At 43.4% G+C, this 23,075-nt stretch overlaps 3 protein-coding genes across 4 annotated transcripts; 1 reads left to right on the forward strand and 2 right to left on the reverse strand.

The window, feature by feature from the left end:
• Positions 1-3,516: 3,516 nt before the first annotated feature.
• LOC123484813 (ATP synthase subunit gamma, mitochondrial-like) lies at positions 3,517-7,968 on the reverse strand. 2 transcript variants are annotated; one of them, XM_045215585.1, is made up of 9 exons: positions 7,871-7,968; positions 7,249-7,283; positions 6,925-7,056; positions 6,317-6,524; positions 6,023-6,166; positions 5,754-5,818; positions 4,823-4,978; positions 4,432-4,528; positions 3,517-3,724 (listed from the first exon to the last, which is right to left on the reverse strand). In XM_045215585.1, exons 1-9 carry the CDS (start codon positions 7,909-7,911, stop codon positions 3,721-3,723), a joined length of 882 nt encoding a protein of 293 aa, XP_045071520.1. In that variant the 5' UTR covers positions 7,912-7,968; the 3' UTR covers positions 3,517-3,720. The 2 variants fall into 2 exon arrangements, with proteins under 2 accessions (XP_045071520.1, XP_045071521.1); XM_045215586.1 differs by lacking the exon at positions 3,517-3,724 and having other exon boundaries at positions 4,428-4,528.
• A 49-nt stretch (positions 7,969-8,017) lies between these two features.
• Positions 8,018-12,537, forward strand: LOC123484812 (DNA/RNA-binding protein KIN17-like). Its single transcript, XM_045215584.1, has 12 exons — positions 8,018-8,273; positions 8,569-8,663; positions 8,831-8,874; positions 9,012-9,134; positions 9,231-9,415; positions 10,854-10,902; positions 11,015-11,072; positions 11,203-11,320; positions 11,430-11,549; positions 11,704-11,803; positions 11,952-12,052; positions 12,195-12,537. The coding sequence occupies exons 1-12, from the start codon at positions 8,160-8,162 to the stop codon at positions 12,255-12,257; spliced, it is 1,170 nt and encodes a 389-aa protein (XP_045071519.1). The 5' UTR covers positions 8,018-8,159; the 3' UTR covers positions 12,258-12,537.
• Positions 12,488-21,966, reverse strand: LOC123484811 (inter-alpha-trypsin inhibitor heavy chain H2-like). The gene is made up of 20 exons (XM_045215583.1): positions 21,739-21,966; positions 21,425-21,454; positions 20,819-20,857; positions 19,081-19,253; positions 18,849-18,953; positions 18,469-18,631; positions 18,119-18,355; positions 17,895-18,011; positions 17,512-17,680; positions 17,187-17,312; positions 16,825-17,006; positions 16,468-16,653; positions 15,687-15,826; positions 15,340-15,512; positions 15,069-15,209; positions 14,254-14,367; positions 13,939-14,146; positions 13,596-13,768; positions 13,299-13,410; positions 12,488-13,078 (listed from the first exon to the last, which is right to left on the reverse strand). Exons 1-20 carry the CDS (start codon positions 21,829-21,831, stop codon positions 12,928-12,930), a joined length of 2,832 nt encoding a protein of 943 aa, XP_045071518.1. The 5' UTR covers positions 21,832-21,966; the 3' UTR covers positions 12,488-12,927.
• Positions 21,967-23,075: the final 1,109 nt, after the last annotated feature.

A 23,075-nucleotide genomic window follows, 5' to 3' on the forward strand; every position in this document is an offset into this window, starting at 1 on the left:
TTAGACAATCATCAGACATCTGAGTCAGTGCAGTACAAGTTGCGTGCCCTTCCCTATAAGCATGCTGAAAGTCAGTAGTTAACTTGTTCTTTAAAAAAAAATATCCAACAGAAATATAAACGCAACATGTTAAGGTCTCATGTTTCATGAGCTGAAATAAAAAAATCCCTGACATTTTCCATATGCACAAAAAGCTTATTTCTCTAAAATGTTGTGCACAAATGAGTTTATATCCCTGTTAGTGAGCATTTCTCATTTGCCAAGATAATCCATCCACCTGACAGGTGTGGCATATCAAGAAGCTGATTAAACAGCATGATCATTACACAGGTGCACCTTGTGCTGGGGACAATAAAAGACCACTTTAAAATGTGCAGTTTTGTCACACGATACAATGCCACAGATGTTTCAAGTTTTGAGGGAGTGTGCAATTGGCACGCTGACTGCAGGAATGTTCACCTGGAGTCTGGAGATGGAGATGAATTTGGTTTTCTGCCCATAATATCATTTATGTATTTTTCCATAGTTTTTATGTCATTTATCTTGTTTTGGTAATATAATTTCTTCCTTTTTTTGTTAAGTTTAGTCACAACATTTCTCAATTGACAGTATGTCAACCAATCAGCTGAGCAGCCTGACTTGTTTGCCACCTTTTTTGCATAATTTCTTTAACCCATAACGTTTCTTAACAGGTGCATGTTTGTTAACAATTTGCAATAATAATTTTACGAATAATCTAAGTGCTGCATCTGGATTATCCTCCTTATATACATCAGGCCAACATAAATAAAAAAAACATTTTCAACAAGAGTCCTGAGAAAACATTTTGTAGGATCTCATAACTTTAGGCCCTGCCTTTGGTCCTTTTGCTTTCCTTGTTATTGCCACGATGTTATGGTCACTACAGCCAATGGGAACTGATGTTGCTTTGGAGCAAAGCTCTGCAGCATTAGTGAAGATATATGATCAATACAAGTGGATGTCACATGGGGGGTGGGAGGATGAGGAAAGGAAGATGGAGGGGGTTTCCGCTGGAGTTCCTGAGTGTCTAGCAGCCTACTGGATACCAGGGGACTGGCTGGCGAGTGGCGAGCCCTTGCATTTCCTTCCGGAACACTCCTGTACTCCTGGGGACACATATCATCCCAATACACACACTGAAACACTCATGCACACAGACATACTTACACACGGCAGGCAGTGACACACAGGTTAGCCCTGTCTGGACCAAGTCAGGCAGACACAGCAGCCCCATTCAGATTAAGTTACACTCAATAGAGACGTAATAGAGTGGGACACACACACACACTGGTTAATATAAACTCTTCTGTATGTGTTAGCATAGTATTGGGGCTAAGCTCTTAAGAGCACATTTTGCTCTCAGTTTTAGTGGTGTAAAAATAACACAGACAAGAAATAGCATCGGCCTTTATTTTTCTAAGACGCTGGGCTGAGACTCTGCTGCTAAGCAGGAGTCACCTGATATCACTGAACTAACATTGCTTACAAGACCTACTACAGCAACAACAAACACATCTTGAAATAACAGGAATAATGAGAACCCTTTATAAAGGTTTTATAGCAATAGGTTAATAACAAGTATAGATGGTTTATATAACTGTAATAAAACATAACTCATTGGTTACATAGTGAGTTGTGTATATGGCTGCACTGTGTATGGCTGCACTGTTTATAAATTAACTGCCGAAATGTTGCAGCCCCGGACACCATCAATGAAAAGCATACTTATCCTTTTCATTCCATTTCAGACATAGAATCAAGTTCTGCAACAAAATGTCCAACATTAACATTATCATTGATTGTATTTGACAGAACAATTATTTTCTCATTGGACAGTGGAATAACAATATTGATTAAATGCAGATGGGATATACAGTAGATATCACACAAACTCGTTGAATAACCAGTTAATTAATTGGTTCTTTGTTACATAGAATATCTATGTGGTGAAAAGTATAGATCTATACTGAACAAAAATATAAACACATGTAAAGTGCTGCTCCCATGTTTCATGAGCTGAAATAAAAGATCCCAGAGAATTGAATGTTAATTTCTATACCATGTTGTTTTAGATAATTTGGCAGTACGTCCAACCAGCCTCACAACCACAGACCACGTGTAACCACGCCAGCCCAGGACCTCCACATCCAGCTTCTTCACCGCGGGATCATCTGAGACGAGCCACCCAGACAGCTGATGATACTGTGGATTTGCACAAACGAAGAATCTCTGCACAAACTGTCAGAAACCGTCTCAGGGAAGCTCATGTGCATGCTCGCGTCCTCACCAGGGTCTTGGCCTGACTGCAGTTCGGCGTCGTAACCAACTTCAGTGGGCAAATTCTCAACTTTGATGGCCACTGGCACGCTGGAGAAGTGTGCTCTTCACGGATGAATCCCGGTTTCAACTGTACCGGGGAGATAGCAGATAGCGTGTATGGTATTGTGTCGGCGAGCGGTTTGCTGATGACAACGTTGTGAACAGAGTGCCCCATGGTGGCGGTGGGGTTATGGTATGGGCAGGTATAAGCTACAGACAACGAACACAATTGCATTTTAATGCACAGAGATACCTTGACAAGATCCTGAGGCCCATTGTCATGCCATTCATCCGCTGCCATCACCTCATGTTTCAGCATGATAATGCACGGCACCATGTCACAAGGATCTGTACACAATTCCTGGAAGCTGAAACTGTCCCAGTTCTTCCATGGCCTGCATATGCAAGACATGTCACCCATTGAGCATGTTTGGGATGCTTTGGATCGACGGCGCGTTCCAGTTCCCGCCAATATCCAGCAAATTCCAACAGCCATGGAAGAGGAGTGGGACAACATTCCATAGCCACAATCAGCAGCCTGATCAACTCTGCGAAGGAGATGTCTCGCTGCATGAGGCAAATGGTCACACCAGATACTGACTGGTTTTCTTTTCTTTTTAAGGTATCTGTGACCAAAAGATGCATGTCTGTACTCCCAGTCATGTGAAATCCATAGATTAGGGCCTAATCAATTTATTTAAATTGACTGATTGCCTCATGAATTTTAACTCAGTAAGATCTTTGAAATTGTTGCATTTATATATTTATTCAGTGTAGAATCAAGAGTTGTGCCAAACACCATACCTTTTATTTCAAAGGAATTGAGTGCAATGATAGCATTGAGTGATACATTTTTCAGACAGAAGGAAACAAAATAGCAATGTAAAATTGTACACTACCGGTCAAAAGTTTTAGAACACCTACTCATTCAAGAGTGTGCAAAGCTGTCATCAAGGCAAAGGGTGGCTATTTGAAGAATCTCAAATATATTTTGATTTGTTTAACACTTTTTTGGTTACTACATGATTCCATATGTGTTATTTCATAGATTTGATGTCTTCACTATTATTCTACAAAATAGTAAAAATAAAGAAAAACCCCTGAATGAGTAGGTGTTCTAAAACGTTTCACCGGTAGTGTAGCCTAGCTTTATGTTCAAACATCTCAACACTCATCTTTCATGGTCACAAGTAGGATTTATTGTGAGTATAGCTAGTAGGACATTAGAAAGAAACATGTTTCTCTGTAAGAGGTTTATTTATTCCGCATATTTTACAAATAGAAGCACAAATGTTCATAAACTCTCAACAGCCATTTGAAGTACTTAGAAGCATGTATACCAGAACAAAATGGCGATGGCTGGCAGGATGATCTTTCCATTTATCTGAAACCACACAGAACAAACACGCATTCAGAAAAACAGGATGAAAACAAAACACCCAACCAAAATGTCACACTAAATGTGGGGGAATAATAGGGTTGCTATTCTGATTTTCATAAAAACACAGGATACTTTTGATCTGGATTCATGATCAAACACACTAGGCCCCAGAGGGCGCTATTCTATATTAGACTACTGTGGGCCGCTTTTCTGGACACAGATTAAGCATAGTCATGGACTAAAAAGCACTTGTAACAGTCTCCATTGAGCATGGCATGTTTTTTTCCCCCTGTGTCCAGGAAACTGACCCAGTGAGTGTATCCTACAGGCTGTTACCTAAGATCACATGATTTAGGTCCTGATACCAACATGAGGGGTTGGAGTGGAGTAATAAGGTTGACACAAAATAATGGTTAGTGAACAAACTTGAATAGGACTCTAAATATTTAATAATGACAGACAATGGGTGGGCTCATGCAAGAAGTTGAGGATATTTTCAAAGTCTAGGTAACTAATCAAGGTTAAGAATGAGTGGAGTTATTTTGTGTGTGGAAAAAAGAAAACCATTACTGTGAGAGACAGATCGAACACCAAGGGAAGACAACCAATGTATGAGGGAAGAGTTTGAGGGAAGAGTTTGAGGGAGAGGGACCAAGAGTGAAACAGAGAGAGCTAGGCAGAAATAAGCTGACAGAGTGAACAGTACTCACAGGGCAGCAGCTCCAGAGATGATCTCAATTAGCTCCTTGGTGATGACAGCCTGCCTGGTACGGTTGAAGGTGAGGGTCAGCTTGTCAATCATCTCAGCTGGAGGGGAGAGAACAACAGAGTTAGGGTTGATATGAATCACAAAACAAAGACATCACAGTGCAGGCACACAGATTAGCTGATTTTGTAATATCAATGGCAACCCTAGAGGCATTACACTAGGTCAATCAAGCAGTAGAGGGAGAGTGAGGAAGATCATCACAAAGGACAACAGCTACTGTGTGTGCTAAGAGGCAGGCAGGAAGACTACAACTTAATAGACAAGTGAGGAAGATGAGCAATAAGCCAGTTGTTATAGAGGCAGAGGCTGGGGTGGAGGAAGAAGATGCTCACAGGCATTCTTGCTGGCGCTGTCCATAGCGGTCATCCTGGCACTCTGCTCGCTGGTTGTGGACTCCTTCATGCCAAAGTAGATGATGTTGACCAGGGCAAACTCCTGGTAGTTCCTCAGCACGTCGGCATCAATATCATCATAGATGCCCATGTTCTCTGTTACAGGAGAGGAAAAATAAGACGTATGATGTCAATCGGCCATTTTGTGGGGCATACATCTTATAGCAGTCCCCTAGAGTTGATTGATGCACCGGTGCGTCAACCTAATTAATATAATTGTAAAAAATCCCTATTAAAATCTGTCAGTTTAAGCTAGAGACATCTATTTGCATTGGATGAGTCTCAATCCACCGATGTTGCACTTCCGCATCTGCTGTGAAAGGTGGGAGAGCTAGAGCGGCGTTTGTCAGACCATGAGACATCCCAAAAATCTGTCATCTTGTGAAAACGCCTGTAGCGAACGGTTTGGCCTATAAACTATTATGACCACTCTGGAAAGGGGTGACTCTCACGAACCCGATGGTGTTGTTTTGCTCTACGATCCCCACAAGTGTCACGGGACTCATCTGAAGGTAACCGTTACCCGTTTTAGGTAGTTGTGCCTACCCAAAAAAAAGGGGTTAAATGTGTGTAAAAAAATATTTTAAAACTCAGGAAATATATAACGCCTAGATTTAGGACAGACACTTCAAAACCTTGTTTCTTATGATGAATTTTTTGACTGTCCTTGTTGCCATTTTTTTATGTGTTATTCAATGTGTTTCTATGGGCTTTAGTAGTAAAGGCCAAAATCTATATTTTATCAAATAATTATAATTAAATGATCCATAGTTTGACCATCTTAAAACAAGTCCATGTCAGCTGGGGAACCCACCCCCCAAATGTCTTACTCTAAAGAATGAATGCGACCTTCAAAACAATGGTGTTGTACCTGAATTAGCAACAGTATCAATGGAGAAGATGGGCTTCTCGTCAGTCTTGTAGGAGATCACAGACCTGAATGAGGGGGGAAAATAACATCCATTCAAGACTTGTTTTGATAATGGGCTATGTACTTTGAAGGATAAGGATGGGACTATCCTTGACGTGAATTTTCTCATCCCACATTTTTTTTTATCTCCTTATAGTGGCTCAACTAAGAAGCCATTTGGAGGAGACAAGATACTGAAATGTGGCTATGTGGAAGGAGTCCATCCATACTTGAATCTGTTGTAGATGACGGCACCCTGGTCAAACTCGTAGCCCATGTTGAGCAGCTCTGTGGCGACGATGGACGCGTCTGTAAAGGTGGGGGGCTTGCGGCCCACCTCCTTGCAGCTGAGCAGCAGGTAATTGCCGTGTGTCCTGGGTGGTGGGGAGGGAGGGAACACTGTTGTCATGGTAATACACTAAATACAACAGGGAACCACGAAGCTGACCCTGGACCTGTTGCTGTGGGCATCATACAGTAAAGTAAAGCTGACGTGGCTGTATTTCTTTATTATCATTCTGTACCTCTGCAGGATGTTCCTCAGCTTGTCCCCCACATTGACCACCATCACCTCCTTGCCCTCGCCAGTGAGGTTGGCGATCTTGGCCTTGATGGCCTTGGCCACGTTTGAATGGACGGCGCCACAGAGACCACGGTCAGACGACACACCGATCAGGAGGTGCTTGTTGGCCGTTCCCTCTGGGGCCTTGATCTCAGCCTTCTCGTACAGGGCTGGAGGACATACAGACAAGAGGGACCATCAACAGGTTTGTTGAACACCACTGGCAAACGTCACAAAAAGCATTTCCAGTAATTGTGTGTGAAACGACCCTGACAGGACAGGGACAGTATTCAAGAAGCGCCTCAGAGTAGCAGTGTTTACATGGACAGAGGGGACCTGATCCTAAGTTATCTTATTCATTATGACATAAAAGGCTAAACTGATCCTAAAATCAGCACTCCAACTCTGAGACTCTTTATGAATACAGGCCCTGAACTACCCCTGCCTTCTATTAGGGCTATGGTCCTAATAGAGGACCATAATAATGGACAGTCATGACCTTCACATAGAAACCATCCATTCCCTTGGACTTTAGTGTATAGAGATCATGCAGTGTGTGCAGTGACATACCCACAGCACCATTTCCATAGACGCGGGCGGGCTTCAGCTGCCTCTCAGCGCGTGCATACTTAGCAGCGGCCACCATCTTCATGGACTTGGTGATCTTTTGGATGTTCTTGATAGACTTCAACCGGATGGTGACTAGAATGGGAGAGGGAACGATGGATGCCACTGACTGACTAAACATTTGTGGTTCAATAACATTGACACACACAACTACAATATCATCATGATTTTAAAGTTCGACTTGTGCATAAGACTTTAAAAAGGAAGCTCAAGGGTGGATTTGATGTAAAACAGATTAGTTAAAGAGATGGCAAGGTAAATACTTACTGTCCTTCAAAGTAGCCATGTTCCTGACCTGCCCACTACAAACAGAATTAGCTAGTTAGAAACATTATCATTGCAAGTTCGCACCATAACGTGGACATCCTCAATTCGGGGATTACAAACTATTTGCCTCCCAATACAAATAGCTAGCTACCTATAAGCGAATAAATGTTGTTAGTACAACTATATTAGCAAACAGTTAACGTTATCCTAGAGTCCCTGTCACCAGCTAACAGTTAGCAAGCTAGGTTTATCCAGATAACGTATGCGAACTTAGTTAGTGGGAGGGACAGTGATTTTGACACGAGCTGAACGCTGTTCTGAAAACATCTGACATTGTACGAATGACTTAAGGAACATTTAATCAACGTTAACTAGTTGTCACACACTTCAATGACATGGTTAGTTAGCAAGCTAATGTCAGCTTAGCCACCGCACCGGCTGAACTTGGCCATTCACTCTCTACACCACACACCATCTGCGGCCTATGGGTTAGCGCGTCCTTGCAATGTTTTACATCGCTCATCAATGCATACGACGTACATGTTTGTCATATATGTGTACGACAGCACAATGCTCAAAATCATATTTTCAAATATACGTAATTTAGCTAATAAAACGTTACCATTGTGGGAGGAACACCAACGCGCTGGTCCTGGCGAACATGATTACTTCGATGAAGGTCAGACTCGCAGGACTGCGCAAGCGCAAGTAAATAGCAAAATGTGGACGAAAAAACAAACCTCGCGTTACTTTAAAGTACACGTAAATTGATGACAAAGTACCCACGGAAGCGGCAGGTTTTTACAACGAAGGAGAAGAGCACAACAACGTTTAACGTGTTCGAGTTTTATTTCGAATTTAAATAATGTTCTTGCATATTTTTATGTAGACGATTAACGTTACTATTTGACATGGGGAAAGAGGGTTTTCTAAGCCCAAAGGCGATCGGGAATAGGATCAAAGCAAAAGGTCTTCAAAAGTTGCGATGGTATTGTCAGATGTGCCAGAAACAATGTCGAGACGAGGTAAGAAAGATGGCTAGCTAACGTTATATAGCGTAACGTTTGGCATATTTGCTAGTAGGTGCAAGCCAAATGTTGAAAGCGTCCTAAACGACCTACTCATTGAGACATAATGCAAACGTACCATGTATCTAGCTAGCTAGATAGACTGTATTGTCGACAGGAAAGTAGGTAACGTTAGCTAGATCTCGATCAGGCATGTCAGAAGTTAGACTCTGCGCACTAATGGTAACGCCATGGACAAGAGCTAGCTAATACAAGACAGAAGGTTGAACTAGCTATCCCTCTCTGTCCATAGAATGGCTTCAAATGCCACTGTATGTCCGAGTCCCACCAGAGACAACTGCTGCTGGCCTCGGAGGACCCCAACCAGATCATGGACAACTTCTCACAGTGAGTCAATCTGCATTTACTTAGGTCTGGCTGTTGGTATGTTGTGTTCTATAACACTGTCTCCAATAAACTGTTGAAATGACATGTCAATAATGGTGTAATGATGAGCCAGGGGAGGTGTTCCACCAATGGACTTACTTGCTTTCTCCACTCTTCCTTTCACCAAGGGAGTTCAAGACTGACTTTGTTGAGCTGATCAAAAGACGCTTTGGTAATATTTGATTTCTTCTGAAATGATCTATTACATGTACATGCAATATTACATACTAACTACTTATAAAGAGACTGTAAGACAAACCTCAACCTCTCTCTCTCTCTCTCTCTCTCTCTCTCTCTCTCTCTCTCCAGGAACCAAGCGAGTGCACAACAACATTGTCTATAACGAGTACATCAATGACAGAGAGCATGTCCATATGAACTCCACCCAGTGGGAGACTCTCACTGAATTCACCAAGTGGCTGGGGAAAGAGGGTACTGTCACGCTCATACTTCTTAGAACAGAGTTTATGTGCATTTGTCTGTGTCTGTCTGATCCCTGACATTGCTGTGTCTGATGACTTCTCCCAGGTTTCTGTAAGGTGGACGAGACGCCCAAAGGCTGGTACATCCAGTACATCGACCGCGACCCAGAGACCATCCGGAGGCAGGAGGAGCTGGAGAGGAAGAAGAAGCAGGACCTTGATGACGAGGAGCGCAGTGCCAAGTTCATAGAGGAGCAGGTCCGCCGGGGCCAAGGGGGCAGGGAGCCAGAGGTGAGAGAGCACAACTACTGCCCTCCTCTGACTAGGAGGACATATTACACTCTGTCTGCTGAACAGGGACTGGCCAAGGGTTCTGTTTACTAGGGATGTAACGATTCACCGATACGCATCGGCACCCGGTACAAATGTTTAAGATCAAAGTGCATTGGTCCGCGGTAGCCCAAACCGATCCAAATGTAGCATGAATCGGTCAGAAAATCAATTTAAAATATTTTACGAACCTCCAGTTCACTAATGTTTGTTACTCATATAATTTCATTTCCCACCTCCAAAAAGCCCTCTAATCTTTTGTGACTGAATTGATGTGTCCTCTCCTTCAGTAGCCTATCGAACTAAGCATGTAAATGCATATGACAGTCATTGGTCTCCAAGTCAGATAACAACTGTGCACACAGAGCAGCTCGCGCCAACGAGAGCCTATCCCTGATCTAATATTCGTATATCTGTGCGGCACCTTCAGCTTTCGCAATGGCTTTCGCAATGTCAAATCTTAGGCTTTATTAGTTGGGTGACAACCAATGTAATTTGATGGGTCATTGTTACCAAATGTACTGTAGAAAATTGTGTTTTACTGGTGGTGTTGTTTTGACTACCGGAGTGGACACAACTCACATCTTGCTGATTGCACATCTAACTGCTGATTGGGGCTATTCGATTGCCAGGTTATCCATAAGAAATCGTTTTGTTAGTTTTGATTTTAAGAGTCAGTGCATTTTGTCATTTTTACATGAACAGGGTAAAGTTGTAATTTCATAGCAAGGACAGCAAACATGTTGCGAGCCGCAATGTAGGCCTATGGTTGGAGCGGGAGAAGAGCAGCTCTCCTCCGTAAAGTTCCAAACGTTCACAACCATTCGCTTTTGAGACGGGGGTGAAATCCATATATATTCAATATATGAATTTGCTCATTTCTAAAGATAAATATTGACATTTTATGAGCCAAAAAAAATCGAATGATTCTGCTAAAATGACAAATTAATCAGTGGGTGACGGAGATTTCAAAAGTGAATTCCCCCGCTCCCCCCTAATCTGATAGTGGTAGATGCTCAGTCTGCCCTATGGCTCAGCTCAGGCGCCTACACACACCATACATAACTCTCACTCACACACACAGCTCAGAGAAGTCATCTCCGACAGATCCAGCTCAGAGAGACCCAGCTCCTGAGCATCATCAGTATCAGATTTTAGTTTAGAATGGAAAAGGAATGTGTTCATGCAACAAATGTTAGTGCATCAAATCCAACTGAATCGGATCGATTCATTCCACTAATTAAACCGAATCACGCAGAATCGTTTCAAACTAAAGGTTTTGTTCCTGTATCGAATCGTGCTTGAAAGGAAAGATTCGCATCCTTACTGTTCGCCAAGGATACTGTTTACCTATGACATGTCATGGAATCAAAACAATCTGTCCCTCTTTTTTTTTCAGGAAGCACCGGTGTTCACTGAGTTGAAACGAGAAAGTGAAGAAGAGAAAAGTATGTTTTTTTATTTTTTATAGATAACTCTATGCGTTTGGTCAGAAATTATACTGATTACACTGTTATGTCCCCTCATCTCTTACTGGTTATATTTCTGATTATATTTAAGTTACCTTCAATCTGGCCAAGGGCTCCTGTTCCTCTGCGGAAGGCCCATCTAAAGCCAGGTACAGTAATCTGAAGCTCATTAAGAATGACTCACCGTCATCAATAGCAATGTAAAACAGCAATAGTAAATGACTGTGGGGATTTCACTCTTTCACTCAGATTAACACTGTGTCTACCTCTTCCCCTTAGTGCGGCCCTGGGTCCCAGTGCCCTGAAGGCAGCAGGATCAGTGAAAAGGAAAGATGCACCTTCCACCTCAGAAGCCAAAGAAAAGAAGAAGAAATCAGCCCTGGATGAGATCATGCAGGTACGGTAGTGTTTCCAGTTCTCTCTCCGATTTGACTTGATGCACTATCAAGTTAACTCTGTGTTAAACAGGTGTGCATGTAACCCTTTGTGTGCTGTGTTTTGTTCAGATGGAGGAGCAGAAGAAGAGGTCTGTGAGAGCAGACCACTGGCTGCACCCAGGCATCGTAATCAAAGTTGTTACCAAGAGACTGGGGGAGAAATACCACAAGAAGAAAGGAGTCGTCAAGGTAACACATTAGTTCCACACATGCATGATCAAATACAAGATGTGTGATTGGGCCAGTTTTGTGTTCTAAGTAGTTTATAAGAGGGTTATAGTCAATACACTGCCATTGAGAAGAAGGCCATGTGTACATTTAGGCTAACATTTGTGTATTGTAGGAGGTGCAGGATAAATACACGGCCGTAGTGAAGATGATTGACTCAGGTGACAAACTGAAACTAGACCAGAGTCACCTGGAGACGGTCATCCCTGCACCAGGTAACCTAGCTCTCGCCATGGTTACACACACCTGTCCACAGGAAACTGATCATTTGCAAACTGTACATTTTACTTGATATCCCATTCTGTAATCTGACCTGTTATTTTACCAAATCTAATAATCTAATCTGACTCATCTGTCCCACAGGTAAACGGGTCCTGATTCTGAACGGTGTGTACAGAGACACAGAGGCCCTACTGGACTCCATAGACGAGAGGAAGTTCAGTGCCACCCTCACACTTGACTCGGTAAGGACCAGGCACAAAATGGCTGCAGTCATGCATCAGTTTCTACCGGTTGGTGGTGGAATAGATGTTTGGTATAGCAACTGCTTTGGGATGATATGAATGGTTCTTATTTTCTCATACAAGGGCATGTTTTCTTCCTCAGGGTCGGATGAAAGGGAGGAGGGTGGACGGAATCGCCTACGAGGATTTCTCCAAAATGGCCTGATCTATGATGACCTCCGTTACATGACAGCGTTACCCAAGAACCCCTACCCCTCCACTGAGAGGCCCATCAGCCGAGAGACTCTACTGTGTCAGAGTTACTTTCTGTAAATATCCCAGAATGCATTTTCTATGGCGGTATCACTTCCGGAGTTAGCCGAGCAATGATTATGGAAAAAAATACTTTTTAGTTTTAGTTTTATTTTGTATTGTTATTAAAATGGTTCTCTACAATTAAATTGTAATGTTGTATTATTTTATTGAATAAAGTACAACACAATTGACCTATGAATTGTTTGATACAATGATTGATTGAAAAACATTTGGATTTTGCCATGTAAGATGAGGTCTGAGAAATACAACTTCAAAATTCATTAGAATGTTCTGGTTAAGAAATCAGTGTGTGTGTACACAAAGTTCAAAGCTGGCATCGTAGTCTTCATGAAAATAATGAAACATTCACACATCTATACATACTGCTACAGCTTTTTGTATAACTTTTTATAAAGCGTGAGAGTTGTCAGACAGATGTGATATGAAAACTGGTAATAACGTGTCTGTATTCAGATTGGCTGCATATATGTCTCCTGTACCATAGAATATCCCTTATAACTACACCCTGTCTCTGACTGCCTGGGTTACATGGTACCCCTGTGTGCCTTGCGATTGGTCACTCAGAGTGGGAGCGGCAGAAAGCTGTCGAGTCGTGGGACGATGTAGTTGGTGTAATGGCCGTCGATGAAGCCTTTGCCACTGTTGTGGATGAACCAGCAGAAGACGTCAGATCCCCGTTTATTATCCTGCCTGTAGTCCTTCTGCCAGCCCCTGTCACACACCATCAAATAGTTACAACCTCATCTACAAACCTCACCATGTTAGCGCTCATATGCCCTATGTCCCACTGTGTGATATGGTGGAAGGATGACCTGAACAGAGATGAAGTCTACCGGCTGAGTATGTGTGATATGTGCTGATGTTTTTCCAATAATGGTGTGTGGTTTACCTGGCTGCAGGGATGTGCATGTGAGAGAGTGTGTGTTCTTACCTGGTGACGACCAGCTTGTTGCCCTTCACCTCCATAGTGGCCTCCTTCTTCAGAGGGTCAGCTCCCTGGTGCAGGTTAAACACCCTCACCTCTGGCTCCTGGCCAAACTGACCTACACACACACACACGCACACACACACAGGTCAGTGGAACCTAGTGAAGTAGGCTGCGATCAAATATAGGGATACTGTTGCAGGATTCACTATAAGGGAGATGTAGGGTATCTTGCCAAACTGATTTAATTAGCTTATAACATTGTTGTAATAGAGTAACACTTGGGTATAATTGGTGACCTACCTATAAGGCCGTGGGCCTGAGAGGAGTACTGGTTGTTGTTGGGGATGTAGAGGCCCAGGAAGTCCACGTGGGTTGGGTGTTTCTTCCACACACGATGTAGCAGCACCATAACAGTGATCTTGTCATCCACCGTCACCATCACCTTGGAGTCCTTGACTATTGAAACCTTCACCCTGAAACACACAGTGATCATAGCATGTGGGTAAAACAGGAAACCGTGTACTTTTGAAATGTACTTTTTCACCTTACCAATCCTTACCATAGTAAAATAGGCTGATGGTGCCTGACCAGCGGTTCGTGTGTCTATGTGTGTGTGTGTGTGTGTGGGCGTGCATGTTCCTACCGGTCCTGGGTGATGTCGGCCGTGGCTCCCCAGCTGAAGGAGTGGTTGTTTCTGTCGTCAGTCAGGACGATACGGTCGGTGCTGACTGACACCCTGATGCCGTCAGGCTGGTAGAACACTGAGATGGTGCCAAAGTACGTGTTCACCTTCTCCTTCTCCTCCACCCCCACCCTCTTAGAGCCAACCAGCTGGCCATTCACCACCACACCTAGAGGACAAAGAGGGCGGAGAATAGAGGTAAGAGGACACAAGCACGGACACACAAATTTTTGCATGCATGCACACACATGAAAGCACGCACACACACACACATACCTACACCGGGGTCTGACACCAGGTTGAGGATGTGTCCAGGCTCTGAGTCGATGTTGAAGCAGACGTCCATGTTGTTTTTTGGCAGGTGGACGATGAAGTGAGGGTCGTTCTCCACTGTCATACAGAAAACACACAGACAGCCATTACTGTAGTGACACAATGGACATCAGAATATTACCCACGGCAATATTGCCAGGTAGGGAGGTAGGCTATGTTGAAGGCCCAGTGCAGCTGTTTTTATCTCAATATCAAATCATTTCTGGGTAACAATTAAGTAACTTACTGTGATTCTGTTAAATTAAAATGGTCAAAAAGAAACAAAAATAGCTTCTTAGCAAAATGCAATTTCTCAAGCAAGAATTTAGCTAGGACTGTCTGGGAGTGGTCTGAGAGCGGGTCCTAATTGGAGGAGTCTAATGGGAAGGATGTGTAACCTGAAAACTAGCTGTTATTGGCAGAGAGGAGTGCAACTCTCTTTGTTATTGGTCTATTAACTTATATCGCCTGGTGACATCACCAGGCAGTCTAAAACCCCCACCCAGCAAAACAAGCTGAAATTTCAGGCAGGCTTTTCAAACAGCTCTTACACTAAAAGTGCATTATCATAATATTCACAATTTCACAGCATGATTCCAACCTCATAGTGTGGAAATGTATATAAAACACAGGAAAATCACGTTTCTGTCCACACTTCCCCTTTAAAACACAGTGTATGGCTATGTGTGTGTTATTACCGATGGTGATATGGACAGGTAGAGAAGTATTACACTGTAGCACAGATGTGTATAGAGGTGTGTGTGTGTTATTATTGTCACCTATGGTGATGTGATCTGGTAGGGGCCTCTCGGCGTGGCTAGGTGGGGCAGGGGTGGTCAACTGGACCCAGGGGGGGATGCTGTGAACCACCTGCACTGGAGTCCTTCCTCCGAGAGCAGTCATACCAGATCCAGATCCCCCTACACACACATACACACACACACACACACACACACACACAGTGGGTTTGGGATAGCTCTATTCACTCTCTTACACTCATGTACATTTACAAAACCCAAAATGGGGGACACTAGTGATTTTGATCAGCACCTCCGCAGCAGCCCTGTTTGGGGTCCTTCGGGGAGTCAGCGAGCAGCCTCTCCTTGGCCTCCTCACTCTCCACCAGTAGGGCAGTGAGGGGCGTGACAAACTGGTGTTCCACAGCCAAGGTCAGGATCCTCTGGGTGATCTTCCTCTTCTTACCAGCAGTGGGGGCCAGGGACCTGTAGGGAACAGGGATATAACATTCACAAAATGCTACTCTACTCTATTAACGCTCTGTAGTCTGTAGCGAAGGGCTGGCTATTTATAGCACAAGCTTTTTGTTTTCACTCCTTAGATTGAAAATAAAGATGTGTTAAATTCTCTCTCTTTTTCCCTCTCTCCCTCTCTCTCACCTCTCGGCCAGTAGCTGGTTGACAGTGATGTAGGCCCACATCTGTCTGGCGAAGCCAGTGAAGGCATGCTGCTGCTGGGCCAGCGCAGCGTCTAGCTCCAGGTAGTCTGCTTCAGTCTGCAGGGACAGGTCCAGACGATCCTGGGGAGAAGAGGGTGACAGAGAGAGGGTAGGACACGGGTGAGTGTGTGTGCCTGCGCGTGTGTGTGTATGCAGATTTGTAAAGTACTTAAGTAAAAATATTTTGTACTTTACTTTACTATTTATATTTTTGACTACTTTTACTTCACTACATTCCTAAAGAAAAGTATGTACTTTTTACTCCATACGTTTTCCCTGACACCCAAAAGTACTTTTTACATTTTGAATGTTTAGCAGGACAGGAAAATGCTCTAATTCACCCACTTATCAAGAGAACATCCCAGGTCGTCCCTACTGCCTCTGATCTGGCAGACTCACCAAACACAAGTTTCCTTTATTAATTATGTCTGAGTGTTGGAGTGTGCCCCTGGCTATCAGTAAATAAAAAAAATTAAAAATTGTGCCATCTGGTTTGTTTAATATAAGCAATTTCAAATTATTTATACTTTTACTTTTGATACTTATGTAAATTCAAAACTTTTAGACTTTTACTCAAGTAGTATTTTACTGCGTGACTTTTACTTTTACTTGAGTAATTTTCTATGAAGGTATCTTTACTTTTACTCAAGTATGACTTTTAGGTACTTTTTCCACCCCTGTGTGTATGAGCGTGCATGCGTGCATGTGTATGTATGACTCACAGCGGATGCGGTGGTGAAGCTGTTTAGAGTATTGGACTCAGAGGGCAGCACCTTCCCAGCCACCACCAGCTCTGAGCCACTGAAGTACTTGTCGAAGTGGTTCTGGGTGACGTCAGAGACAGAGTCCTCTGGGAACTGAACTGTGATCTTCCTCAGGAGGGGAGACGAGACCTGGCTGTAGAACCGCTGGAGGGGGAGAACGGAGGAGGGAGGTCAGAGATGGCGGTGAGAGAGGCAGCGAAGGGAGAGGTATTATACAAGAATAGGAGGAGATGGAGGAGGAGTAGTGATACAACAGTATGCAGGATTAGGGAGAAAAAGATGAATGGGAGTTTTAGGGACAGGGGTCTGTCGTACCCGTATCTGCTCTGAGGCATCGTGGCTGGTGTAGATCCTCTGGGCCACGCCCCTGTTCTCGTTGGCGATGCGTTCCAGGAAGTCGTAGTCGACATCGAAGCCGATGCCCAATGAGAAGAGAGAGAACTCCTCCCTCATGACCTTCTTCACATTCTTCTGGATGGTGCTGAGCTTGATCTCTCCTACACAGAGAGGGAAAGATGGTGGATGATGGTAGCACAATAGTATGAAGGGCAGTACACTACTAGAGGTTATTAGATGGGGGTATAGGGTGAAAATTAAGGGGGGTGAAGCGGTATTAGGTGGGTGATGAAAAGACAGTCAGTGTCAGTTTTGGGATCAGCAGCGGTATGATGTCTCACCTACAGTGGGGTCTCCATCAGACACCAGCATGATCATGGAGACTGAGCGTGGGTCGATCATGCCCTGATTGGACGCCTTCACCAGCATCTGCACCGCCCTCAGCAACGCCTCGTTGATATTGGTGCCTGCATCGGGTCAAGCGGCAGCGAGAGCCAATCAGACACAGCCTTTCGTTATCCACCACTCTTTCCTCTCTTCCTCTTTCCTCTGTCCCTCCCCATTTCTTAATTCCATCCAACCCTCTACTTCCTTATACTCCTCCACATCTCTCTCTTTCTCTGTCGCTGTCCTTCTTTCATCCCTCTCTCTCCCTCCTTCTCTCACCTCCGTTGGGTTTGATGTTCTGGATGTATTTCTTGGCCTCAGCCACCTGTATGGTGCTGCCTGGAACCAGCTCCTCACTCCAGCAGCGCACGTTGTGGTTGAAGTCAACGATGCTGAAGTAGTCATCCATGGTCAGGTCATCCAATATGGTCTGCATAGCCTCCACAGTCTGAGAGAGAGATAGTTATAGAGCAAGAGAGAGTGATAAAGTCATGAATGAGATTGGAGGACAGTCATTTCAGTGCAGTTTCACAGAATACCCACATGAAGGCAGTGTTGCATTTGTCAGGCATGCTCTACCAGTTGTGAGAGAAGAGAGATGTACGACTCTGATGGGGCACAGATTGACCCCTGTGAGTTTTTCCTATGGTTACGTCACACACCTGCTTCATCTTGACTCCCCACATAGATCCACTGACGTCAATGACGAACACAATGTTTTTAGGAAGGGGGGAGAGGTTGGTCGGGGCGAAGAAATGCACAAAATGCCCGTCAGAAACCTAGGAGAAACAGTGAGATAACAGTGACCAATACTTCCTGTATTACATTTCTGTTACAAAGTAAAGTGATAGAAAGAGTGTGTTACTGTGTGTGTTTATGTACCCACATGTAGTTCCCCGGCGTTGCTGTCTCTCAGCACGTCGTATTTGACGGTAAAGATGCCATCGATAGCGGTGGTGGTGCAGTTCTCACACTTCCTCTGCTGCTGGAGCGAGGGCTTGAACACCACGTGAGCCTTGTCCTTAGAGGAGGTGAGTTTGGCCATGCCGCTGAAATGCTCTCCCAATGTGTTGGGTGTCTCCACAGAGGCGATGCCGTTGGGCTCATAGATATACACGTCCACCTGCAGAGAGACGAATATGCTGACTCATCAGCACTGACCCATCAAATACAGTTGTTAAATACCACACACAGGCACACACTCACACACACACACATACACGTAGGCTCTCTCACCTGGAAGTGGGGCACCAGTCGTCCGGGCTGCAGGTGTAGTGAGTGTTCATAGAAGCCCAGCTTCCTCTGCATCATTTCCTGGTAGTGCAACTCAAACTCTATCTTACTGCCGGGAGGCACGTGGACCTCCGTCTTAAAGGTCTCCATGTCCTGGGAGTTAGCCCTGCATTAGCAGCTCTATAGTCAGTTACAGTACACTAGAAAGGTCTTATGCAACAACAATGTTTGTTATACACGGCAAAGACAGTTATGAATGGCATAGGATTCATAGTGGTCAAACAATGGGTGGGTACCCATTTCCTTGTATTGTCCAAGATGTCATTCTTCAGTATAGCTACACTAAATACCATAGCCATGGTGCATTGTGGGTTGTACGGTACCTGACGATGCCTGCGGCCTTCCCTCTGGCTCTAGCCTGAGCGTAGAGGTTCCTAGCCACAGTCTTCTCCTTCACTGAGCCCACAAACGTTATCCCATTCACATTCCTAAAAACAGGACAGAACAACAAGTTGAGGGTTGTATTACAGTGTGATTGTGATCGTGACATTGGGATTGAGATTGTGATTGAGGATTGAGATTGTGATTTTTATTGTGATTGAGACGGTTGCTCACATGGTGAAGTTGGTGATGAAGGATCGTTTGGGGATCTGGACATTGAAGCCAATGCTCTGGGCATTTGGACCAGAGTTGACCACAGAGCTCTTGACCGTGGTGTGGCAGAACCGCGACGTGATGCGGCTCTCCATCTTGTAGCTCTTAACTGTAATGTCATCACCCCGGATGGCCTACAGAGAGAGGTGGAGCATGTGAGACTGACTTTGGCTGTGATGTCATCAACTAGGCACGATTGTCATTGTGTAGGAATTGTGAGTCAAGCTCTCTAAATCTCTCTCTCTCTACATCAGCTTTGCTTACATGCTTTAGACAGTACAGAAGAGCAATTAAAAGATTAAACAATGCATCAACTTTAATATAAATTGTTTTGGGGATCATTGCAGGTCTTAACATTACTGTCCTGAATGATACCAATTTCACCCGACCCGACTCTGTTCATAGCAGGGTAAACGTTCTGCTTGCAATGTTGGTCAGATCATTAATTTGGTAGAATCATTATTGTTATTAAGACATCACCACCAACAATCTACTGTAACTATCTACATCAATCTTATTTCTTTTGACCTATTTTATTTTAAGAACTAGGGCAATGTAGATATTGTAACAATGTAAAATGTTTTTATTTTCTTTCAACCAATCAGGGACGTTTTTCCTTCATGCACTGTCGCTGGGTAGAATACAAGGCCACGTTCAGTTTCCAAACGTTGTCGAACGTTGCAGATAGAAATGCCATGAATAGAGCTGATGTGAGTTCTTATTCTACAGTATGAAAAATGTATGCACTCACTAACTGCAAGTCGCTCTGGATAAGAGCGTCTGCTAAATGACTAAAATGTCAAATGTAAATCTGTACATCAATCATATCCATCTAAACCACATAAAACTAGTGGTTTCGGGACACAGAATTTTAAAAAACTACAATAAATCGAAATATCTGACTGAAAAATTGATAGGAAACATGTTTCTTTGGAGTATCTACTTATACACTGAGTGTAAAAAACATTAAGAACACCTGCGCTTTCCATGACATAGACTGACCAGGTGAATCCAGGTGGAAGCTATGATCCCTTATTGATGTCACTTATTAAATCCACTTCAATCAGTGTAGATGAAGGGGAGGAGACAGGTTAAAGAAGGATTTTTAAGCCTTGAGACAATTGAGACATGGATTGTGTATGTGTGCCATTCAGAGGGTGAATGGGCAAGACAAACGATTGAAGTGCCTTTGAACGGGGTATGGTAGTAGGTTCCAGGCGCACCAGTTTGTGTCAAGAACTGCAATGCTGCTGGGTTTTTCACGCTCAACAGTTTCCTGTGTGTATCAAGAATGGTCCACCACCCAAAGGACATCCAGCCAACTTGACACAACTGTGGAAAGCATTGGAGTCAACATGGGCCAGCATCCCTGTGGAACGCTTTCGACACCTTGTAGAGTCCATGCCCTGACGAATTGAGGCTGTTCTGAGGGCAAAAGGGGTGCAACTCAATATTAGGAAGGTGTTCCTAATGTTTGGTATACTCAGTGTATAACAGGCTGATCATTCTGAGAAAGAAAATGACATATTTTACCACAGAAACGTTAAATGGATGTAGCAACTGCAGAGTGAAGTCAATAACCTGTCTGTCAGCGGATTGTCTTCAAACAGGACCATTGATTAGTAGATAAGAGGACTAAACTCTGTTACAGTGGACAGAGGGGTCGAACATCAAGCAGAGACCAGAGAGAGGAACCTACCTCAAAGTCTTCCTGCTCCTCACTGGTCAATATCGCCCTCTGGAAACACACAGAAACAATCAGCTCTGTACCAAACAATCAAGCTAATGTATTTTATAAAGCCCTTTTTACATCAGCAGTTGTCACAAAGTGCTTTACAGATACCCATTCTAAAACCCCAAAGAGCAAGCAATGTAGATGCAGAAACATCTATACTGTCCCATACTGCCCTCAGAGAGAAAAGGTTTAACAGTAACTATGTGTAGGTGATAAAAATTCTAAATTAAATGTTTGGAATTGTCAGTAAGCCTATATTGACCACATGTATAGGACTTTCATTGGGTTCAATCCATTGACCTCTACGTAACCCCTTTATCAATAGTTCAGAGGTCAATGAAGCAGACTGCTTTCTTCTACATGTTGTTTGTATTCTATTTCTGTAACTGGGCAAAACAAAAAACCCACCTCAAGACAGGATAATTTCCCTCATAATATGTTGTATTATTGAATCAATGTCATATTGAATATAAGCAATGCAGATTATTAACGATTGTGAATAGTAAACTATGACATTATATAACATTAATTCAGACAAATTGTTTGGAAAAAATAAGAGTTTCATCTCACCCTAAATCGTCCATGTTGTTCCTCTAATGACTGGTAGAACAAAGGGGCCATTTTTAAAATGACAGAGAATAAAAGTTGTACATTAATCAATCACATGGACATCACATAAAACATAGTTCTGTAAAAGGAACATTATCAAAAAACACATTTGATAGAGAGAAGGCTGTATCTACACACATTTGTATTTGTATTTATTAAGGATCCAAGGCAGCAGCTACTCTTCCTGGGGTCCAGCAGCATTAAGGCAATTAAGACACATCTATAAAACAATCTCATTATCGTATAACAGTTGAAATGGAAATATATGAACTCACCGTTTCCGTCTCCCACTCTCCCTCTACCACAAACTCAAAGCAGTGGGCTTGGTGTAGGACCAGCAGGCTTAGGAGGAGAGCCAGGCGTCTCATGGTTCCAGGCCTGTATGTGCTGGCCGAGGTTTAACACTCACAGATACAGTCCTTCAGCCGGGACTGAAGCAGGAGCAGAGAGATCCCAAAATGAGGGTTAAAAATCCACCGAGTGCTGATAGACGCTTGGCCCCAGTCAATATTTGTTGTGTTTCACGTAACCTGGAGGGGGAAACTTTGAAACTTGACCTGCCGTGTAGGAGGGTAAATACAGCATGTTTGGGATCATACAGGTTTGGTTTGGATTTCTCTTTGATTTATGTAGGCCTAAAGCCTGCAACACGCACAGAAAATCTGAACTGGGTTTCCAATGCTGGTATGTACAGATGTAAACACTGACATAATGCAGCAGTAGTTTCCTTACTCTATGTGATCATTCAATAATAATACCTGTGGTTTGGCCACGTGCAGTGGAGGTAACGTTTGGACTTTAGACAGAGTTCAAACATTCGATTTGGCGCCAAATTTGGCCACTTTGCATGGCAATCACTGTGAGGTCACGTCAATTCACTTTTTGCTGTGCAACAACAATAGAATATAAACAGAAATAGAGGGGAAAAAATGGACTATTGACCTTTGTCACCATGCTGGGTGTGCACTGCATTAAAGGGTTAATCTCCTCAAAAACGATATTTTTGTATTTTTAGTCCACTGTTGATAAAGTCCCAAAATGTTTTGCATGAGACCAATCAAGTTTTCAAGATATGGGACTTTCATCATGATGATGGAAATTGCTTGATTGCTTGACTGCTGACATGCAAAACATTTTGGGACTGTACTTTTTTTGTGGATTAGTCCTTTAAGGTGGAAACAGTGTTCCTGAATTATTAATTGACCAATCATAGGGAGTCTCTCGCAAGCTCTCTTGGGGAATTGTGCAACTGGGTTTAGTTTATGAGGGAGTGTGATGCTGAGACTATTACATCTGAGAGGACACACCTTTGTCACGCCCTGGCTCTGGGGACTCTTAAATGTTGAGCCAGGGTGTGTATATTTTGTGTTGTGTTTATTTCTATGTTTAGTTTCTAGATCGTTTAGATCTATGTTGGCCAGGGTGGTTCCCAATCAGAGGCAGCTGTAGCTCGTTGTCTCTGATTGGGGACCATACTTAGGCAGCCTTTTGGCACCAGTCAGTTGTGGGATCTTGTTCCGTGTGAGGTATGTTATTTTGTCTACCTTGGACTTCACGGTTCGTTTGTTGTTTTGTCATGTGTTCAGTACGTAAATAAATATGAATACATATC

Source organism: Coregonus clupeaformis, unplaced genomic scaffold (assembly GCF_020615455.1).
Source record: "Coregonus clupeaformis isolate EN_2021a unplaced genomic scaffold, ASM2061545v1 scaf0474, whole genome shotgun sequence".
NCBI classification, from domain to species: Eukaryota; Metazoa; Chordata; class Actinopteri; order Salmoniformes; family Salmonidae; genus Coregonus; species Coregonus clupeaformis.

Bases quoted from the DNA above. Each gene is read 5' to 3' on its own strand.
- LOC123484813 (XM_045215585.1), bottom strand. From the start codon at position 7,911: ATGTTCGCCAGGACCAGCGCGTTGGTGTTCCTCCCACAATG. The intron at 7,057-7,248 runs GTAAGTATTTAC...CTCCCATTCTAG, and splicing joins CATGGCTACTTTGAAGGACA to TCACCATCCGGTTGAAGTCT. The intron at 6,525-6,924 runs GTATGTCACTGC...TATGTCCTCCAG, and splicing joins CTATGGAAATGGTGCTGTGG to CCCTGTACGAGAAGGCTGAG.
- LOC123484812 (XM_045215584.1), top strand. From the start codon at position 8,160: ATGGGGAAAGAGGGTTTTCTAAGCCCAAAGGCGATCGGGAATAGGATC. The intron at 8,664-8,830 runs GTGAGTCAATCT...CCTTTCACCAAG, and splicing joins ATCATGGACAACTTCTCACA to GGAGTTCAAGACTGACTTTG. The intron at 10,903-11,014 runs GTATGTTTTTTT...ATTATATTTAAG, and splicing joins AGAAAGTGAAGAAGAGAAAA to TTACCTTCAATCTGGCCAAG.
- LOC123484811 (XM_045215583.1), bottom strand. From the start codon at position 21,831: ATGAGACGCCTGGCTCTCCTCCTAAGCCTGCTGGTCCTACACCAAGCC. The intron at 20,858-21,424 runs GTGAGATGAAAC...GTGTGTTTCCAG, and splicing joins AACAACATGGACGATTTAGG to AGGGCGATATTGACCAGTGA. The intron at 13,079-13,298 runs GTAAGAACACAC...GGTGTGTGACAG, and splicing joins AACAAGCTGGTCGTCACCAG to GGGCTGGCAGAAGGACTACA.